Source organism: Nicotiana sylvestris, chromosome 3, assembly GCF_000393655.2.
Source record: "Nicotiana sylvestris chromosome 3, ASM39365v2, whole genome shotgun sequence".
Taxonomy (NCBI): Eukaryota; Viridiplantae; Streptophyta; class Magnoliopsida; order Solanales; family Solanaceae; genus Nicotiana; species Nicotiana sylvestris.
Genome location: NC_091059.1, coordinates 83,634,660 through 83,643,449, shown reverse-complemented (window position 1 = coordinate 83,643,449; position 8,790 = coordinate 83,634,660). Strand labels below are relative to the sequence as shown.

Here is an 8,790-nt window from a genome sequence, read left to right as displayed (position 1 = left end):
TGAATACTCTGTGGGAAGCATTTTTGAAAGATTTAACTGTACCCTGCTTCGAGGTTGCCTCCATATACTTGTCTATAAAGGAATCAGGTCAGTATAGTTTGGGAAGTTTCGGTAGTTGGGACTACCAGGAAGCTGCGATTTTACTGTTGCTGATGTTACTGCTTGTTGAACCCCTTATTACACCGAAATAAAATAAAAGAAGATAGTCTAAACTATGATCTATGCATTACAAGAATCCTATCTATGTCTTCAAACTTGACCTTGCAGTTCCTATTGCTCTGTTGACTCGTGCCCTCCAAGTGAAATTCCTTTATTGCTGGCTTGAATTGTAATCTGAGATGCTTTTTCCCCTTTTCTCCAGGTGGGCGCCTGATTGCTGAACTTGAATCGTCTTTCTTCGTACATTGTTGCTTTCCCTTTGTTCTTTCAGGTGGGCTCCTGATCACCAACACTTAAATTGCTTCTTCCCTTTGTTCTTCAGGTGGGCTCCTGATTACCAACACTTGAATTGCTGCTTCCCTTCGTTTTTCAGGTGGGCTCTTGATTACCAACACTTGAATTACTTCCCCTCGTTCTCCACGTGGGCTCCTGATTACCAACACTTAAATTGTTGATTCCCTTCGTTCTTCAAGTGGGCTCTTGATTACCAACACTTGAATTGCTGCTTCCCTTAGTTCTTCAGGTGGGCTCCTGATTACCAACACTTGAATTGTTTCTCCTTTCGTTCTTCAGGTGGGCTCATGATTACTAACACCTGAATTGCTTCTCCCTTTGTTCTTCAGGTGGGCTCCTGATTACCAACACTTGAATTGTTTCTCCCTTCGTTCTTCAGGCGGGCTCCTGATCACTAACACCTGAATTGCTTCCCTTTGTTCTCCAGGTGGGCTCCTGATTACCAACACTTGACTACTGCCTTGAAACTTGAACTGCTTCCCTTTGTTCTTCAGGTGGGCTCCTGGTTGATGAACTCCCTTGAACCTTGCTGCTTTCCCTCTGTTCTCCAGGTGGGCGCCTAATTTCCAACACTTGAACTGACCTCTAAAACTGCTGCCTGTGAACCTGATTGCAACAACATAAAAGAAAGTTTTCTGACCCAGTTTGATATCGGGAACATCTGTGAGTGTTAATCGAAACATAGTACGCAAAAGCTCTAAAAATTTAAAAGCTAAATCACATTATCCATGAGGGTCCTAAGAACTCCTAGTAAAATGATAGTTAGTTGAATTATGTTTCCTAAAGGTATGACTTTCGCTAAATCTCGTTATCTATGAAGTTCTTAAAACTAAATTCCATTATCTAGGAGTGTCCTGAAAATCAAAATCAAGTCCTATCTTAAGAGTTACAACTTTAAGGCTAAATTATACTTCCCTACAGCAGAACTTACACTAAATCTTGTTATCTAATGGAGGTCTTAAAGCTAAGTCCCATTATTCAGGAGGGTCCTAAAAATTTCGAATTGAATCCTATCCTAAGAATGAAAACTTTGAAGCCAACTTATATTTCTTTGGGGTACACTTATGCTAAATCTTGTTACTCATGAATGTTTTGAATTTTAAACTAGGTCCCATTATCCAGGAGGGTCCTGAGAATTTACGGTCAAACCTGTCTGTTGCTTGCTTTTCCTTACGTAGGGTTTCTCCGAAACAAACAAAATTCTCTGCCCCTATTTCAAATCAAAGAAAAATCTCGTCAGTTAAAAAAAAGGGGTGGTTAGTTTGTGGCATTATTGCTAAAGGTGGCTCTTCCCTTTCCATGCTTTGCTTTGACTGGCTGCCTTGAACTGGCCAAGAATTATTTTGACCTTCTGACTGATCCTGAACCGCAGGACCCTGGATGACCCGAGTGCTCTATACCTAAATCGTTGCTTTACATTTCTGACCTTTCTACCTAAACCTCTGTATCTCCCACAAGATTACTAAACCCTTCGACCAATGGAATTTTCACTGACACCTTGTTTCCCACTTTACATCATGCTATCTTTGATATGCTTTGGCTGCCCTTTGCTTTGTGCAATTAGAAGTTGGTAGTAAGCGTTAAAATCCTTTCTCACTTGCTTAAACAAAACTTACACTGGAAAAATCTTAGAGAAATAAACCCAAAAGAAATGAAATGCAATGACTTTGAGAGTTAGGAATTAAAGAAGAAAAATCCAAAAACTGGACGACTGTTTGAGGGGGAAAATAAAAGAGACTTATCTAAGTGGAATAGCTGAAACCAATGATCATGACATGCATTTCGGATTAATCATCCCAGCCTATTCAATCAATCACCTTTCAGTTGTCATACTTTATGCCCCGGGATATCCAAAACCCAATTTCTTCACCAAATCAGTGAACATGTTCGGCCTGCAATGCCCTAAAGGGTTTTCACCGACAAACCTCTCTCATCTGTTTATCTCTCAACTCACTATTGCCTTACGGTGCCCGTGAGGGTTTTCACCAATAAGACTCTCTCATTTTAATTTCTCTGATCTTTGTCGCCTTATGGTGCCCACGAGGGTTTTCACCAATAAGACCCTCTCATTTTTTATTTTTCCTATTTAAACCGGAGTGTTGCCCCTGATATGAATCACCTCTAATTGCTTGACTCGGCATCTCTTGAAGACTAATCGAAAGGTCTTTCTTTGGACCGTAATATGGGAATTTGGATAGGGTTAGAATAAAATGATATCAAAAGGCTCAAAACAATTTGAAAGGGTTCAAAATTACAACTTTTTGGAATCAGATTTCTTACAATAACCACAACTTTCTGCCCCAGTTTCTTTGCTTGGGGCTTTTGAATTTTTTATTTGATGGGAACGAACCGTGAGGTTGCCTACGTATCCTTAAAGAAATCAGGTCGAACATAGTTCATGTCATAGGAATTACTTTGTTGTTGTGATTTTTCTCTTTCTTTTCTCTCTTTCTTTTCTTTTTTTCTTCTTTTCTCTTTTCTTCTTTTTTTTCTCTTTTTCATTCTTTTCTTTCTCTTTTTCTCTTACCTTTTTCCCTCTTTTCCTTCTCTTTTTCTCTTTTCCTTTACTTAGCTTGTGCGTTCATGTTTCTGAATTTGTTACTGATTCCAAAAGAGGGTATGAAAGGAAATAAATAGAGCCCAAAAGGGTAACAAAGGATAAAGTATTTAGATAACAGAACAAAATGCCTTCGTCATTCCAATCTTTAAAACATGCTAAGTACAAACAAACACAATTTAAATCAAAGAAATCATACATAATATCTTTTGACTGTATCAGAATTGATAGCCATATCTACACATTTTCCTTCTATATCGGTTAAATACAAAGCACCATTGGACAACACTCTTGTTATGATGAATGGCCCCTGCCAATTTGGGGCAAACTTGACCTTTGCTTCAGCCTACTGTGGAAAGATACGTTTTAGTACTTGCTGACCCACTTCAAATTTCTGGGGACGCACCTTCTTGTAATGCTCTTGCAATTCTCTTTTGATACAACTGACCATGACATACTGCTGCCAATCTTTTCTCATCGATCAAACTCAATTTCTCCAGACGGGTTTTGACCCACTAATCATCATCAATTTCGGCTTCAGCGACAATCCGGGGGGATGTGATTTCAACTTCTGCGGGTATCACGGCTTCTGTGCCATATACCAACAAATAAAATAGTTGCCCCTACTAAAGTGCGAACAGTAGTGCGATAACCCAACAACGCAAAGGACAACTTTTCATGCCATTGCGCGGAACCCTCCACCATTTTCCGAAGTATCTTCTTTATGTTCTTGTTGGCTGCCTCGACTGCTCCATTCGCCTTGGGGAAGTATGGAGTGGAATTGCGATGCATAATCTTAAACTATTGACATACCTCTTTCATCAAATGACTGTTGAGATTAGCAACATTATCTGTGATGATCACCTTTGGGATCCCGAACCGACAAATGATATTTGAGTGAACAAAATCGACCACTGCTTTCTTGGTCAAAAACCTGAAAGTCTTAGCTTCAACCCACTTGGTTAAATAATCATTGGCTACGAAGATGAACCTATGCCTATTGGATGTTTCTGGCTTAATTGGTCCAATGACATCCATGCCCCAATCAACGAAGGGCCATGGCACGGACATTGTGTGTAATTCAGATGGCGGAGAATGAATCAAATCTCCGTGTACTTGACATTGATGACATTTGCGCACAAACCTGATACAATCTCGCTCCATGGTGAGCCAGTAATAACCTGCTCAGAGAATTTTCTTTGCCAGAACGTACGCACTCATATGCGGTCCACAGACTTCGAAATGTACTTCGGTCATGATAGTTGTGGCCTCTGTAGCATCTATGCACCTTAACAATCCAAGATATGGAGTTCTTTTGTACAAAACTCCTCCATTAAAGAAAAATCCACTTGCCAAACGATGAATTGTTCTTTTTTGATCACCTGTGGCTTGTACTGGATACACCCCCATCCTGATATACTCCCTGATATCGTGGAACCATGGCTCACTATCAAGTTCTTCTTCCACCATGTTACAGTAAGCATGCTAATCGGGGACCTGAATATGCAAAGGGTACACATAACCCTTATCTGTATGATGTAACATTGACGCTAGAGTAGCCAAAGCATCGGCAACCTCATTATGGATCCTTGGAATATGCCTGAACTATACTGATTGAAATCGTTGACAAAGATCATGCAAACATTGTCGGTATGATATGAGTTTTAAATCCCGCATTTCCCATTCTCCTTGAATCCGATGCACCAGAAGGTCAGAGTCTCCCAAGACCAAGACTTCCTGGACACCCATGTCTACAGCTAACCTCAAACCCAAAATGCATGCTCGTACTCTGCCATGTTGTTGGTACAATAGAAACGAAGTTGAGCTGTAGCAGGGTAATGGTGCTCTATTTCAGAAACAAGCACGACCCTTATTCCGACTCCTTTCATGTTTGCAGCGCAATCAAAGAAAAGTTTCCAACCTGGTTTTTTCAATCTGCTCCAGCTCGTCAATATGCATCACCTCTTCATCGGGAAAATAAGTTCTTAATGGTTCATATTCTTCATCAACCGGCTTCTCGGCCAAATGATCGGCCAATATTTGGGCCTTCATATCGGTCTGAGTCACATAGATAATGTCAAATTCTGTGAGCAAAATTTGCCACTTCGCAAGTCTCCCTGTGGGCATAGGCTTCTGAAAGATATACTTTAACGGATCCAAACGAGAGATGAGGTAAGTAGTGTAAGATGACAAATAATGCTTCAACTTCTGTGCTACCCAAGTTAGGGCGCAACATGTCCTTTCAAGGTGAGTGTACTTAACCTCATAAGATGTGAACTTCTTGCTGAAATAATAGATATCTTGCTCCTTCCTACCGGTGATGTCATGCTGACCCAACACAAAACCAAATGATTGTCCAAAACTGTCAAATACAGAATCAAAAGTCTCCCCGGTTCTGGTGGGACCAACACCGGTGGGTTTGATAGGTATCCCTTTATCTTTTCGAATGCTTTTTGACACTCATCTGTCCACTTGACCACAACATCCTTCTTCAGAAACTTAAAGATAGGCTCACAAGTTGTCGTGAGCTGAGCAATAAACCGTGCTGATGTAGTTCAGCCTCCCTAACAGACTCATCACCTCAGTCTTGTTCCTTCGAGGTGGCAATTCTTGGATAGATTTGATTTTTGATGGGTCCAACTCAATGCCTCGACGGCTGACTATGAATCCCAGCAGTTTTCTAGATGGCACACAGAATGCGCACTTTGCAGGATTGAGCTTAAGGTTGTACTTGCGGAGCCTTTGGAAGAACTTTCTCAAATCTATGATGTGGTCAAACTGCTTCCTGGACTTTAAGATCACAATATCCACATAAACCTTGATCTCCTTGTGTATCATGTCGTGGAATATGGTCTTCATTGCCCTCATGTACATTGCCCCAGCATTTTTCAAACCGAATGGCATTACCCGGTAGCAATATGTCCCCCATGGCATGATGAATTTCATTTTTTCTGTGTCTTTCTCATCCATTAAGATCTGATGATAGCCCACATAGCAGTCCACAAAAGATCCAATCTCATGCTTGGCACAATTATCAATCAAAATGTAGATATTTGGCACTGGGAAGTTGTCCTTTGGACTTGACTTGTTGAGATCACGGTAATCAACACATTTACCATCCTTCTTTGGCAAAGGTACAACATTGGCTAACCAAGTGGGATACCGAGTGACTCGAATGACCTTTGCATCAAACTGCTTTGTGCCCTCTTCTTTAATCTTCACACTCATGTTAGTTTTGAACTTTCTCAATGTTTGCTTGACGTGAGGGAATGTTGGGTCAGTGGGCAATTTGTGAACCACCAAGTCAGTGCTTAAGCCCGGCATGTCATCATATGACCATGCGAAGAAATCTTTATATTCAGACAATGCTTTAATTATCTCTTCCCTGATTTGCGACTCAAGATGGACACTTATCTTAGTTTCTCTGACATTATCTGGGTCCCCTAAATTGATTGCTTCTGTATCACTCAGGTTAGGTTTGGGTTTTTCTTCAAAATGATTTAATTCCTTACTAATCTCTTCAAAGACCTCATCCTCATCATATTCTGATTCATCATCACACTCTTTTTCTTGAATTATTATCTTAGAATTAGATTGAGTTTCAAAACTGGGCTGAAGATTCCTCATGCATGTCATGTCATTGAAATCAGCATAAAAAGAACTGTACAATGAAGAAAAGAAAAACAAAAATAAAACTATTAGGAATGATGAAAAAGGGAAATTGCATTTCATTGAAATTAAAAGATAACATGGTTTATACATCCAAACGGACGGAACATAGAATATGTATTACAACCCTGGAATAATCCAGAGTAAACTGAAAGAAAATCAAAGCAAACTACCAAAACTCCTTCCGATTAGGAAGAGGAGTAGCCTCCCAATTGTTAAGCTTTGCACTCGGCCCAACAGACTGCACATCTTATTTGCTAGAACATTCTCCAACTTCCACCATGTTCACATCATCGAACAACCTCTGGAACCTTTCAATTAACTCTTCATCAACGTCGACTACAGAACTTGGAACTATTTTCACCGGCCGTTTCTTGGCACCGGGCTTGACAAATGACCTGGAGAGATGCGGGATAGGCTTTGGAAGTGTCCACACCCTCTGTTTTAGCTTTATAGACCTTTTCACGTCTACCGATGTAGGTTTGAATCCCAGACCAAACGTACCCAAGTTTCTAGGGAGGGACACTGGCTGTATAATACCCTGCAGAGATGCACCCAAACCCTTGCCAGGTACAAAGCCATTTTCAGCATTTTAAAAGCCACCATGACTGATGTGGCGGCCACCTTTGGAGTTGGAACACATTTCCCTTCTGGAATTTTCTCGACCGTCAGTGTTTTAGAAACCTGATAGACCCAGGGCCCTTTATTATTTTCAACCTCAATGAATGGGAAAATGACATCACTGTGAGCACACATACCATCCTTGCCATGCACAACGATTTCCTGTCTATCCCACTCGAACTTGACCATCTGTTGCAGAGTGGACGGGACTGCTCTGGCGGCCTAAATCCAAGGTCGACCTAACAGAAAATTGTAGGAAATAGCTACATCCAGCAATTGGTATTCCATGGTGAATTCAACCGGTCCTATTGTCAACTCAAGCACTATATCACCAACTGAATCTTTCCCTCCGCCGTCAAATCTCCGAACGCAGATACGGTTCTTATGAATCCTCTCATCATCCACTTTAAACTTGTTTAGAGTAGAGAGAGGGCAAATTTTTGCGCTGGAACCATTGTCAACCAGTACCCTGGTAACCACAGATTCTTCAAATTTCACTGTAAGATAGAGGGCTCTGTTGTGCTCAGTACCCTCTGCAGGCAACTCATCATCAGAGAAAGTGACTCTGTTCGCCTCAAATATCTTGTTGGCGATCTTTTCCAGATGGTTCACTGGGATTTGGTCGAGAATGTGAGCCTCATTCAGAATTCTCATTAGGGCCCGACGATGCTCGTCTGAATGAATTAACAATGAAATCTGAGCAGGCGTCTTTCTCAATTGTTCCACGATGGAATAGTCTTGTACCTTTATTTTTCTCAAAAACTCCTCCTCCTCCTCTTCAGTTACTGCTTTCTTCACTAGAACTGGGTTATCTTTAGAGGTTTTAGCTTTTCTTAACTCTTCCGGGGAAAAGCATCTCCCCAAACAAGTTAATCCATAGGCCTCATTGACTTCTTCTTTCACTTCATTTCCCTTGTAGGTCACTGTCACCCGTTTATATTTCCATGGGATAGCCTTGCTGTTGATTATCAGCAACTGGGTTACCGTCTTGATGATGACAGGATCCGTACGAGCACCCTCTACAATTACGACAGGCTTGTTTGTCACTCCTGGCACAACCACTTTTGACTTTCCTTGTTTTGCTGCAATATCACTTAGGGACCCTTTCTTCACTACCGCAGATGGTTCACCATTTGTACTGCTCAACTTGTTCACTGATCTCTCAACTATTGGTTTTTTAACTAGCTTGCCCTCACTGGACTGAATCATCATGAAAGTCTGTGAAGGTTTCTCGGGCTCCCCTCCCTTATGTACTATCTCGATCATGTTTGTTTCCTGATGGGTTGGCAGTAGGTTCTGGTTGATATTGGGTGCCTCTGAAGCTTGGACTTCAATCCGGTTTGTATCAATGAGCTTCTGGATAGCATTTTTCAAGTGCTAGCATTTCTCTGTATCATGCCCCGGAGTACCAGAACAATATTCACAGCTTATAGAGTAATCAAGATTCTTTGGGGGAGGATTTGGCAATTTTGACTCAATTGGTCTGAGCA

The 8,790-nt window shown here is 41.1% G+C and overlaps 1 protein-coding gene across 1 annotated transcript; it reads right to left on the bottom strand.

Annotated features, from left to right (window-relative positions):
• Nucleotides 1–212: 212 nt before the first annotated feature.
• LOC138887594 (uncharacterized) lies at nucleotides 213–8,566 on the bottom strand. Its single transcript, XM_070169359.1, has 9 exons — nucleotides 7,625–8,566; nucleotides 7,438–7,539; nucleotides 6,982–7,220; nucleotides 6,523–6,671; nucleotides 6,191–6,360; nucleotides 5,672–6,130; nucleotides 4,932–5,068; nucleotides 799–1,059; nucleotides 213–438 (listed from the first exon to the last, which is right to left on the bottom strand). Exons 1-9 carry the CDS (start codon nucleotides 8,564–8,566, stop codon nucleotides 213–215), a joined length of 2,685 nt encoding a protein of 894 aa, XP_070025460.1.
• Nucleotides 8,567–8,790: the final 224 nt, after the last annotated feature.